Below are 12,910 nucleotides of genomic sequence, written 5' to 3'. Positions count from 1 at the left end.
TGCATGATTTTGAAATCGGCTGTAGAAGTTCACAGCAGTCTCGTAGTCAGGATCGCGTACATCAGACATCCTATCATTTGCCGATAAGGCTTGGTCTCGATAATAGACTAACCGTCGGGGTCCGCTGGAGGTTTGATATCAATTGGAGTAAACGCACCTTTACAGTTATCCATTCCGACACGTTGAAGAAGATTTTGTAGATAGGTTAGTTGACTCAGCATCATTCCTCTCTGATCTGTGTATTTTGATACCTAGGAACATCTAAAGTTGTCCAAGGTCTTTCATGCGAAACTTCTGTTGAAAATGGGTTCCAATTTTGTTAAGTGTTGATTGGCTGCTGCTTGCCATGAGGATGTCATCCACATAGATAAGGAGGTAAATCTTTTGTCCTTCGAAGAGCATTCTGTAAAGGCATTTATCATATTCAGATTGAACAAATCCAAGTACTGAACAAACGTGTCGAACTCTTCGTTTCATGCTCTAGGAGCCTGCTTCAATCCATAGAGCGTTTTATTTAGTTTACAAACCAGACGAGATTGGTCTTCGACGCCTTCAGGTAGCTGCATATATATCTCTTCTTTCAGCTTGCCGTGCAAGAACGCATTTCTCGCGCCCATTTGCCTTGTGTAGAGATCCTGGTTGTTTATAACTTCTAGGAGGGTCCTCAGCGTTTTTTTTTCTGTGGGTAGAGGTACCAAAAAGACCAGATCTTGTTCTCTTCGAGAGCTGCCAGCTCCTCCTCGACTGCCGCGTACCAATGCGCTGCATATTCTCTTCCCTGAATTTCTGCGTACGACATCGGTAGATTTTCAATGAAGGTCTCAGCATTCAACGCCAAAGACACATAGTCGTCAAGCCGCTTGGGCGCTTTCTTGGGTCTTATGCTCCTCCTCAATTCTGAACTGGACCGTCGTCAGCGGTTTGATACTCCTGGTGCTCCTCTTCTTCTTGAACCGTAGGTGATGGAGGGGGTAAATTCCTGACATCCTGCACTGCATCTTCTCCTCCTGTCGTGGTATCGTTAGCTGGTTCCACGCCGTTGTAAAAATCTGCTTCGTGTCTTCCCTGGAATTTCCTTCGCGATGTTTCATCAAAAATGACATCACATCCACTGAGCACCTTTCCATCCTCCGGTGACCATAGTCTGTAGCCGTTGTTGCAGTACCCAATCAAGAAGCACTCCTTAGATCTGGAGCTGAACTTCCCTCTAATGAGTGGCTTAGGTAGGTGTAGATAGGCTTTACAGCCAGACTTTCAGTCTCCTCAGGTTGACCTTGTGCCCGCACCACAATTCCGCAGGAACAGCCTTTTCCAGGACACTCGTCGGGCTCCTGTTGATCAAGTAGAGGATGAGTCCAAGAGCATACATCTCGCCTTCTCCAGAATTGTCCGTTCTGGTGCGGGGTATGACGGATTGTGAATTCGAATTGGATTCCACGTTGCTCAAAGTGCTCTTTCATCTCCGTAGATAGATACTCCCGACCGTTGTCGCATCTAAATCGTGAGATCTTCAGATTGAAGTGGTTCGTGGCCATGGCTTCATAAATTTTAAACTTTTGAAACACTTCCCCTTCTCCTCTTCACATAGGTTGGCCTTTTCACCAGGATGTGTCAAGATAAGCTCGTATAATGTGTGTTCCCTTCTTGCAACTGCTAGCACCTCTCCATATTTCTCTACAATTCCTTTGCCTTTTTCGAAAGTAACGACATAGCCATTTCCTAAAACTGAAACAGACAGCAAATTAAATTGCAGTCCTGGGACATACAGGACATTCAGGATAGTGATCCCGTTTTCTTTCTCATCCACAACAGATTCAACGTGGAGGTTTCCTGTTTTTGTTGCTTTAAGAGTTGATCCTGTTTTGGCGCTTTTTAATACAAATGTCATGGTCAAGCTGCTTGGCATTCTGCAAATATTTATCAACGCTCTTCCAAGCTCTTCCAGCGAAAAAAAACTAAATTCTTCTTCCTCTCCCCCCGAGTCAGCTGCAACGTGTGCCTCCTTTTCGAACTTGCTCGAGTTCTTTGATGGCTTCCTGCATTCCCGTCGAAAATGTCCATATCCACCACAGTTGTGGCACCGATAGTTCCTTTTGTCAAAATTCTTCTTGAGTTGTTTGATTTCCCTTTCGACGAATTCCACTTCTCGAGCCCAGGCGATTGAGCTGAGGACGATGAGGGCTCTCCTTCGCGTCGAACATCTAACCTCTTCGCTTGCTCATCCAGGAGTCGATTTTTGACGAAGCTCAACTTCAGGTTCTCCGTAGACAAGGTCTCAATCGCTGTCACAACAACATCGTATTCGACGGGCATTGTAAGCAGAAGGCGGCACACTACATCAGTCTCTTCTAGATTTGCTCCGGTAGACTTGTGATCTCTAATGAATTTATCTAATCTCAAGAAATGAGACTCCATGGTTTCATTACTCGAATTAAATTTCATGGTTAGCAAAGTTTTTCGATTTAATAGTTGGCTAGCTATATCTTTTCTAGCGAAGGTTTTACTCAAAGTGTCCCAAATTTCGAAAGCAGTTTTGCAATCTTTAACATGTTCAAATTGATTATCTTCAAATCTCTGTATTATTGCTGACTTAGATTTCCTATCTCGCTTTTTGTGAAGTTCCTTGGCACGTTGCTTTTGGTCCGTTGATAACTCTGTTTCATCCGCCTTTTCCAGTAGATCAGAAAGTGGGCTCCCAATATATTCCAGACACTCAAGCTCGCCCAAGTGCGTCTCCACCCGAAATTTCCAATTATCATAATTGCTTCTATCGAACAATGGAATTTTGTATGGATGTTCCTCAGACATAACCTCACTTTTAATTTCCGTGTTCAATTTTTTGTTTAAAACGGGCTTCAAACCAATTCTGGCCCCATAACCTATTAAAGTGCACTGTGTTTGCGTGTTCGGGGTTAGGCGAGTTAATTAATACAAAAAGAACTTGATTTTATTCCACCAGTAAACCAGTCATATTCTTAACGTATATACAGTGTGTAATACTACTGTTGTAGCGTCACTTAAGCTGCAAGTTGACTTTTCAACAAAGATCTATTTGAAAATCCAAACCAACTCGCTAAATTTTGATTTGTGAACTTCTATGTGCTCTCGTTACAATCCACACTAAATTGCCTTATCACTTATCACGGAAAATCTGTGGTCATGGTTTTCCGAACCAACGGCTGCAAGTAATATGTTGATTGTTCGCAACCTTATCATGACTTCCTTTAAAGATTAATAGGTACGTATTTTTAACTTGTCAATGAGAACTCTATAGGGTTTGTCAATACCTATCCTTGTCACAGTGCCAACATTTGTACTGTTTACATGGAAACAAATAAATTCGGTTATTATTAATATTACAACCTTTTATTAATGAGATAACTAATACGCAACGTGTTTGAAGGGTATAAAAAGCTGGTAATGCATCAATACCTTCCTAAACAAAATACTATCAGAAGTATTGATCTAAACTTTGGCTTTCTCCGTAAATTTTATATTTTAAACTTCTACGTATCATAGTCGAGACTTGACTTACCAAACAAAAATAACTAAGTTAATCAATTTGTGTGTAACTACATTTGCTGTACAGCGACGTTCGTTCCGAACAAAGAAGATACTTCGTAAGATTACCTAACTCGAATCAGCTACATATCGTACAGTGTCTAAAATATTTTCTTTTTTGTAGTTTCATCAATACAGTAATCCAATGCTTGGGACGTTTCCTAGGGATTCGAGACCGAAAAACCTCCAATTAGGAAATGGCAGTTCTGCAACTCTACAAAAAACAGATTTAGAATTAAACGGATTAGCCATAAAGGAGAGATTAATGGCGAACCGTTTACCCGAAAGTTGTGTCTAAAATTATGTGTTTGCCCTTTCCCTTTTTTTTAGTTTTGGTTAAAGGACCGTCCATTATGAGTGCGTCGTAAAAGAATGTTTATTCTCTTTTTATAATATATTTGCGTGTTATAAACGGACTGATAGTAATGTAATTTTGTATATAAATAATGTAAATATGTTAAAAGATGCAAAACGAATTATTGGTAATTTTTTTGTTATTTAACACACCTAGTGTTTTTTTTTGTAACGCTGTGTATAGACAATCTTAATCATAAACTAATGAAAATCACTAGTTAATGTACAGTATGTTACATACCGTGAGGGGATGTTTGATGGTATACAGTGAATGTTACAGACTTTGTTATAGAGGAGAAAAAAATGCAATTTATTTATAAATAAAGATATGTGAAAGATGATTAAATAGGAAATGTGAATATTTTAATATGTAAGGCTTTATATTAATGGCCGGTTTGCTCTTAAATCTGAATACATGTTTTTACTCCGCCTGTTATGTTAATTTATCGCTTACCATGACACTTTTCTTGACACATGAAGCGGTTAAAATTAGTCCTACATAATGGAGTTAGCACAGTTTCAATGTCATTTTCCAAGACAATTTCAGTAAAAAGGGGTTTTGTACAATTAGCCAATTACAATTATAATGCACCGATAAATTGTCTTAGTAAATGCGAAACTGTCGGCTAACTCCAAGAATAAAGGTGGTATTGACAATATCCATATCTTGAATTTGACTTGTAATAATCATTAAGGCAATAGAATTTTTTAAACATATCCAAACCTAATTTACATATCCTTGCTAATTTGTTGTGAACTTTCTACAGACATTACAGTTGAGTGATAACTGCAACAATTTCGGATAATATAATACAAATGCTAATATTAAAATATTATTAAAAATATCAATGTAACAAGAATACTATTTTTGTTAGAAATATTGTCATTCATTGAATATTTTACATTCCAGTCTGATAGTCTTGGCGAATCTTCTTGTTGTGTTGATATCCAAACACTTTAGCTATAACTAAATATTGTGATATTTTATGTAGATTACAACTGAATTGTGTCTAGATAATTCATAGCTATATAATAAATGTATAAAATTTATATTCATCTTCTGTGGTTTTTGTATATGGGGTTATATCCTCCTAGAATAATATGCTTGTAAACGTTTTTACATTCAACATTTAAATTTCTATTCTTTTTAGTACCCTTTACGCGATCTGTATCGTGCAAGTTCGCTGCAGTTAGTGATAGTTTTATTTCATAGTTTCTTATTCTTCCGCTAGAGGTCATGAATATTCACTATATTCTTCTTAACTCTTGCGTGCGCTCTCCCTATACTGAACGGAACAGATTTAATCGTGGGTTGTAAGAGAGGATTCAAACTGCCATATTTCGTCAGTACCTTTAATAAGGGATTTAATGGCCTTGTGATATTTTTGGTGAAGTTTTGTTTCTACGCTTCCCTGACTTGTGAAAACGGGGCTAACCGTTTTTGTAGTTGTAAAGTAAAGCAGTTTATTGTAATTTACTAAATAGATTAAGGCATCTTCTCAGATCCTTCCGATCAAAAAAATTGTTTGGTAGATGGTGTATGTAAGGAATACCAAACTTTTAACTTTAGTTATGCTTATTAGTTACGTGTCCCAGCTTCGCTGTGCAAATTAACCTTATATCTCGCTTCTAACTAAGAGGGAGCCCCCCATACTTCAATGTCGAAGGTAAAACTTGCTTACGCCCTCTTCTATCTGTTGTGAAAAGTAAGTACCTACCTATATAATTATACATGGTGTTATATATAAGTATGTAAAAAAAATTTGGGTGGTAGCACTTTTTCCAAATACACAGGGTCCAACGGTCTTCCTACGGGTCTCTTCTTCTTTATTCACCTCTGCTTCTTTCCCCATTACTTCGGCTTTGCTTACCTTGTTGTCACTTCCTTTGATGTATTAAATACCTGCTTGTTTGGTGATAGTTATCTGAAATTGGGGCGAGTGAAGCAGCTTAGGCTAAACAGGGCTAGTAGAGTAACAGGGGCATATCTGAACCGTTCAAGATCGCTCGCCATCTGGTGGTGACCTTGAAAAGTAGGTCAAGGTCAAACAAAAAGGTCTCTCGCCCGCAAAGATCGATAACCCCATTTTTGTGATCCCATAATTCATTTGCAAGGTTACCAAAGTTCAATGACTCCATTTTGTGGCCTCATAATTGAACTTCAATGTCATCAAAGGTCAATGATTCAATTTTTGGCAAGGTCATTGAACGCGAATCGGATCCAGACGTTAACACCAACTAAACCTTCACGTTTGGGTTCGCGTTCACATTGGATTTTGCGTTTGCCATCATCCTCTGATGAAGTTTGCAGAATGATGCCGAAACGTTATCCAAACCTAAACGCAATCGAACCAAACGTGAACACGAACCCAAACATGAAGGTTCAATTGGCGTTAACGTCTGGATCCGATTCGCGTTCACGTTTAGGTTCGATTCGTGTTCAATTTTGTATTCGATTCGCTTTCATTGAGCTTGAAAATGAAATGAAATGTCACAAAATCCAGACGTTGATTGATTCTACTTAAAACAGTGTAGATTTACTAGAATTGGGATGAAAATATTCTTGCCAATAACAAGCGGTCAAGCCTATCGAACTCAGGTATTTCAAGTTTTAGGTTTCCTCCGACAATGGCGGTGCATTTAGTTTATTCTATGAATCTAATTTTCGATAATGCTCTTTTTAATTTCTTTTTCCACCGCCTCCTTTTTGGAACACGGTATGCGGCAATTTAAAGCTACTGCATGCACCAGACTATATACTTTGAGTTGATAAAATATATTAATAAAAACAAAGGCAATCAAATTTCATTTTTCTGGACACGGGCACGCTTCTGGATGTAAATTTGATTTATAAAGAAATACAAAAAAATGCAATGTGTATTTCGTGATCACGTGTCCATGATAAATTCCATTACCTAGATATTTTATAGGCGTCACACACTCCTAGTAACACAAAATATTTATTAAACAAAATGTCAATCCAACCACAGGAAGGGTGGCACTAAAATTAATTACAGATTCCCAACTGATGAACAAAATAACCAAATTTCTTTGTTTGGTTTAATGGTTCTCATAGGTCGATTCCATTAGGAATATTAAAATTTACTTAAAACAAAATTAATATGCAAATTCAAAACAACCGACCACCACTTTATACAAATAAAAAAACTTACAGTTGACGTGGATATTCTTGTCTGGTAACAAATTGATCTTATCACTCCTGGGAAAGCAGTGATCCTTTAGAAATATGAAAACAGATCGCTTCCATGGTACAGGTGACTCCGTGATGAATTTGCAAATCAGGTCTGTCCATACGTTTTGCGGAGCTAAGCAGGCCGGATTGAGCTTCACGTAAAATAACGCTTGGGGTTAGTATTATGCACCGGAATAAAATTCCACTGTTCCGCTGTGTAAATATTAATTTTGTTTAATTTCATCAAACACATTTGCTCAATTTATTCACTAGCTGAAATGTATCGATTAATTGTCTTTAAATTCCCTGCCGTATGCGGTTGTATATAAAATTGTATTTATCATACAAGGCGCTTTCCAAAGATATCACTCACTTGTTTCTAACTAGCCGTAACTGTTCGCAATTCGAAATAATTTTCTCTGTTTATCACAATGAGTTTCATATCAGTTCATTTAGTAGCGTTTTGTTTTTAAAAGCGTTTCTCGCACGCAATGTCATAAGGGCATCTAATTTTACTGAAAAAAATCAAAAACGCACATTGCTAAGTAGCATTTTACCAAGAAGCAAGAGTGCAGATGCTGGAACCGGCACGAATTTTAAGTATGTAATTTCTCTCGAAATGATGGATGGTGGCAATTATTCATTTTAAAGAACTCCTTGGGCGTGCCTTAACAACCAATAGAAAACTCGCATTTCCGCAACGTGCTCGGCTTTAAACAGAACGCAACGGAATTTTTAGCTCCCAAGAGATCGTGGATATCGCTTGTTACCACCAAAGATACTTTCGTACACGTTCGCTATGAAGCGGTGCATGTGGAAATTTCCCTATATTGATCAAAATACAAATTCAAAACTACACGGCCAAGCGGTACAATATGTCGGCTACTCTCCATTCCTTTCCTTCTTAGCAAAGATCATACTACACTAGATAGACAGCGCTGTATAAATTTTAGACTCTCATAATTCGTCCCGCCAAATAAGTCGACTGCGTCCTCCAGCGGCTATGTTTTTATGAGAATAGTACAAACTACCTGGCGGGGTAAGAAGACGCGCGAAATGGCAAAGCACAGTTATTTTTAGAATAAAGGGCTATTGTATGGGATATCGGTGTCATTCCTAAGCGCAACCTTGTGTGGGTGTTATAGATGTTTTTATCTGGTTACCTTACTGTAAATTAAAATACCGAATATTCACATCTTGATTTAAATTAAATTTTTTATCGTAACACAACGAAGTTGTGGTAAAGCTTATGTGCTCGTGTTTCCATCTGTCCGTCCGTCTGTCCATCCGTTCCATCGAGATCTCGGCCCCTGGGCCACCTAGAGACTTCGGGTTTTCGCTAATTGATAGCCGTTATGGTCTATATTTGCCCATTTCGATCAGTTTCGTATTTTCCATATTTTGCGCAGACTGCGCAATGCCAACTTTCATATTTATGGAGATATTTCTTTGAAATTTTAACCACAGACGCTTCTAGTTCCGACTCACTTTAGCTGGACACAATTTTATTATGTAGGAGGCTAAGCGGGATATCTCGTTTATCCCAATCATAAAATGCTTAATTACAACAAATCTAAATTAGATAAATGTGTGGTTACAATGTAAATATGCCTGGATAAGTAGGTGCATATTATCACAGATTTATAGTATATTTAAATCTGTGATATTATATTTGAAGATTTGCTAAAGTATCGTAGATACGTGAAACTAAAAGTTTTCAGAAATTATGCTAAGAAAAAAGACGCTTTTGCAATTATTAATTTAATCCGAAAATCTGGAAAATGTATTGGTTAGCGCTGGTTAAAAAAAAGCAAAGGGAATATTGTGTACAACTTTCAAATTATTTCTTTCATTGTAACGTCCTGACTGTAATAGAATCTACCTCGTCTTGAATGACGCCCACTTACAAATGTAATTTTATCCCAATGATAGTGAGGAATGTTCAGTAGGTCATGTTTATGTGTCTCGTGTTTAGACAATAATCACTCTTTGTATTTATGATATGATTCGAACTTGAACGAAGACGGCTTCGGATGAATCAGTTACGTTCTTAACTTTGAAAGCCCCCTATAAATATTTTTATGGAACTACTTAAACGCGAAACAACTCTTGCATATACGCTGGCTATCTAGTGTAGTATGATCTTTGTTCTTAGTAAAGCGTCATGATTTCGCGTTACGTATTTCCTAAAATATCTCGACTTTCTTTGATCACTGGAGTATTTATTTCGCCAGTTATTAAGGGTGCAATGTTTTAAATGTGCCACCGTGAATAAAGAATCTTCTTCCTGTGAGTTCATGGCACGTTTATCTATAGGTTGAAAAGGAAACGATAGGAAGTCGATATTTCATATGACAAAGATTTTACTCAGATCCTAGATATCGCAAACCGGCGTTTTAAAAATGAAGCAGCGTAAAACAAAGGAATTATGATGAATACGGGTAGAAGCATGAATTGCCCTAGAATATTCCTGAACGGCTGACGCTTAGAATAGGGATCCTGGAAAGAAATAAGATTGCGACGTTACCAAAAATATGGGCGTTATAAAAATTAAGGTCGCTTTTATGAATCGCTTTGTATTACTACTTATTACTTACCATTATTATTTAAGTAACTGCAAATAAATTCCATTCTGAACAGATGCAATAGTATCACGTCCACGTTATACCAAACACCATTCTAAGCATGGCAACATGCGTTTGTAATTAAGGTATCGTCACATAAATTAATATTGATTGCTGAACTCGAATTTACAATAAATCAATCGAACTTTACCCCCTAACTAATTCGGCGCTTTAATGGATGGATAATGACTGATGCACATACTCGTATTTCACTCATAGACTTTAATTAACAATATGTTTTAACAATCTGTAAACTTTTACCATTATAACTAAAGGCTGCCGGTAAATATACCCCAAATCGCATAGAAAAAAATGCCTACATTTTTCCAAATAAAGCAAGGTCCAAAAATGATTCGCCTTTAATTTTTTGTCCTACAGAGAAATTCTTTTAAGAGTACAATTGTCCCATGTATCGGTTTAAATGGAGCACATAAATGCAGGGAAGGATTTGAGGGAACTTAATACCGCCCATGGACGCAGTCTATTTAAAATTGAGAAATTGATTACTTATTTTAATGTAATCTTTAAGTTAAACATTAGGGCGCATATTTTATTCAACACAAAAAGGAAAAAAATAAAATCATTGCCACAGTCGCAGCTGGCAGTTGCGCAAGAAGAACGAAGGCAACATACACCTTCCAAAAAAAAAAACGAAAATGGAATTCATTTCCCTCCCGAAGTCCTAACTACTCGATGACCTTCTCCAGGAGTTTTGGAACTCCATGACAACGCCCCCTACAACTTCAGGTAGCGTAACCCACACAAAAATTTAAAAATAAATGACTGCCTTCTTTTTCTTTCTTTTCAGATAACGGTGCACTAAGAAACCGTGTGCACGTCGTGTTCTTTCGAAATAGACACCAGATTCAAACTTCTCCTATAATTAATTAAGTCGGTGCGTTTTTGTATTCCGAATTACTCATTCTGCAGAGTAAAGGAATTAACATTGAACCCGGGGAGAGTGCCATGTTTTCGAACTACACTAAGACTTTAAAATTTTTGGTTTGGGGGCCATTTCTCGAAAAGTTTTATTTGCATATCTTCCATTTTTCTTTTCGAGAACCATGTCACATGAATTGAACTAATGCATATTTGGACAATCGTAAAGTAGTATACACATTTTAAAATTTATTCTGCATTTCCTAGTTATTCGTGAAGATTATATTTCCTTAATTCTGACGGTCGCTTTAAATCTGTTCTAAACGGACATCTCGGCAGGAAAGCAGGTATGTTCTAAATGTGAACAAAAATGTTAAACAAAAATCTCAACTGCAAATATTTACAGGCATATGACCACGCACTCTCTGTCTCTTAGGCCTATTTTTTAGATACCACACACCCAATAACACATGCCTTCCTCGCTTGGATTTTTGAGAAAAGACCTAAAAAAGAAACGGTAATTGTGGAGCGTTTGGAGACGTAGTTCCCCCACGAAACATTTTGGGTCACCAGGAAATATGTTTGTCTTGACGCCCTCTATCCCTCCAGTGAGCACCCAGGTATTAGGTAAAACCACCAGCAAATGAAGAAAAGGTTTATTATCGCTACAACCATTACAAAAAGCTAATTTGCTGCTGCCCACATCCACCTTAAGAAGCTGTAATTTTCGCGGGCACCTCAAAGCACATGACGTCCTTCCCATCACTGGTTACCAGTCCCCAGTGGACAACAATTCGTATCTGCAATACTAAATTGTAAACCTTGGCATACAAACGTCACAACATACAAGTGGATATATCGGCAGAATTTCGAAGTGATTCTTGTAAACGTAGGATGTACCCGCTTTCAAAGGACACCCGGCTTTCGTCGTTCCATCGGCTGCAAAAATGTTCACGCAAGCGTCTGTACCATCGACGCCTATGAAGGGAAATGGTAACGAGCCTAGTAATGCGCTCACACTGTTCGATAGACCCTTAACGTCTTCCTCTAAAAACACAATGTGAGAAAATAAGTTAATTAATAAGCAATACCTGGAGTGAAACGGAACTCCACGTCGACAACACGACCTTTTCTTAAGCGACATGGATGCTTTTTGCAACTTCCGACGGTTATCGACTGTTTGTAATCCTCTGGAGAGCGCGCTGTAAAGAAATAGCGTTAACCGTGAAAAATGCAATTTTCTACAATTGTAATATCTAGTGCTTACACATAGGTTACGTCGAGTAAGAGTTCTTATTGTTGCGGATCGTGTTATTTGTATTTTTTTTAAGATTTTGCATGTAAAAGAAAACAGTATTGCCATTCCAGCAAGCCCTGCCGCCATACCTTAGCACCCCTACGGACGCTTTCCGAAGAGAAGGTTTGATATTGTCAGCAGCAGATCAACGATAGAAGGTATTTCCGGTTAGTTAGTTAGTAACCGAGAGACCCTGCCTGATTCGTACAGTCTAGAGGGGCTATGTGGAGATATTGGACGTGTAGTTTTTTAATTTCATTGCAAATATCCAGACACCTGATGAGGGGCTTATGTTTTAAAAAGTTTTTTTTGAATTGTCATATAATTTTTTATATGTTTTTTAACGTTGCCAAATAAAAGTTAAATAAAGTTTCTTATTTGAAGATAAAACTTTATATGCACGCGATTGATATATGAATTTGATATTGAATAAGAATAAGTGTTCATGTCCAACCGAATTTAGTTAATTTGAATAATGTGTTTTCGATTTATGTATTTCAGCTTCCCACTTGTATTTTTTTCAGCATGGTAATTAAAAGAATACGAACCACTTCGATAATCAATTAATAAATCTACTGTGGTGTTATTTACCTTGTAACTAAGCACCCGTTTTGCGTCAGACCTAATGAACGCACTGTATATAAATGCACTCAATCAATATAGTGTAGAATTAATTGATAGTAAAAACAAGATACTGTATATAAATAAATGAATTATTTTTGCAACATCCGAAAGCTCCCGTCATTTGGGAGATGAGAGAAAATTAATATTTTATGATTTCAGTTCCGTTTATTAATTATTCGCCGATTTTATGTTTGCAATGCTTAGTGAAAACCACGATTAACACGAGCAAGGTCGTCAAATTCTATGAAGATAAAGACCCCCTTTCACTTTATGTGAAAATTCGGAGAAACAGTGTGTATCATTGGACTTTTAAATTTACAAATTTTAATCCGGCCAATTAGGTAAGTATAATTACCGGTAGCTGGATTAGAGGGGAGG

At 37.5% G+C, this 12,910-nt stretch overlaps 2 protein-coding genes across 2 annotated transcripts in view; one reads left to right on the top strand and one right to left on the bottom strand.

The window, feature by feature from the left end:
- Positions 1-4,819, top strand: part of LOC116176489 (hemicentin-1) — a 109,743-nt gene extending 104,924 nt beyond the window's left edge. Inside the window, exon 11 of the mRNA XM_031495094.1 lies at positions 3,686-4,819. Within this exon, the coding sequence (XP_031350954.1) occupies positions 3,686-3,859 (174 nt within the window). The 3' untranslated portion in view covers positions 3,860-4,819. The remainder of the gene's footprint in view (positions 1-3,685) is intronic.
- Positions 4,820-11,252: 6,433 nt separating this feature from the next.
- Positions 11,253-11,820, bottom strand: LOC116175631 (NPC intracellular cholesterol transporter 2-like; the record flags this gene model as incomplete). Its single annotated transcript, XM_031493852.1, has 3 exons — positions 11,253-11,411; positions 11,459-11,658; positions 11,703-11,820. Coding segments are annotated over 3 exons (408 nt in total), but the record flags the coding sequence as incomplete, so codon positions are not given.
- Positions 11,821-12,910: the final 1,090 nt, after the last annotated feature.

This window comes from Photinus pyralis, unplaced genomic scaffold (genome assembly GCF_008802855.1).
Source record: "Photinus pyralis isolate 1611_PpyrPB1 unplaced genomic scaffold, Ppyr1.3 Ppyr1.4_LG7, whole genome shotgun sequence".
NCBI lineage: Eukaryota > Metazoa > Arthropoda > Insecta > Coleoptera > Lampyridae > Photinus > Photinus pyralis.
Note: the sequence above shows the minus strand (reverse complement) of the source record. Positions and strands in the feature narration are given on the sequence as shown.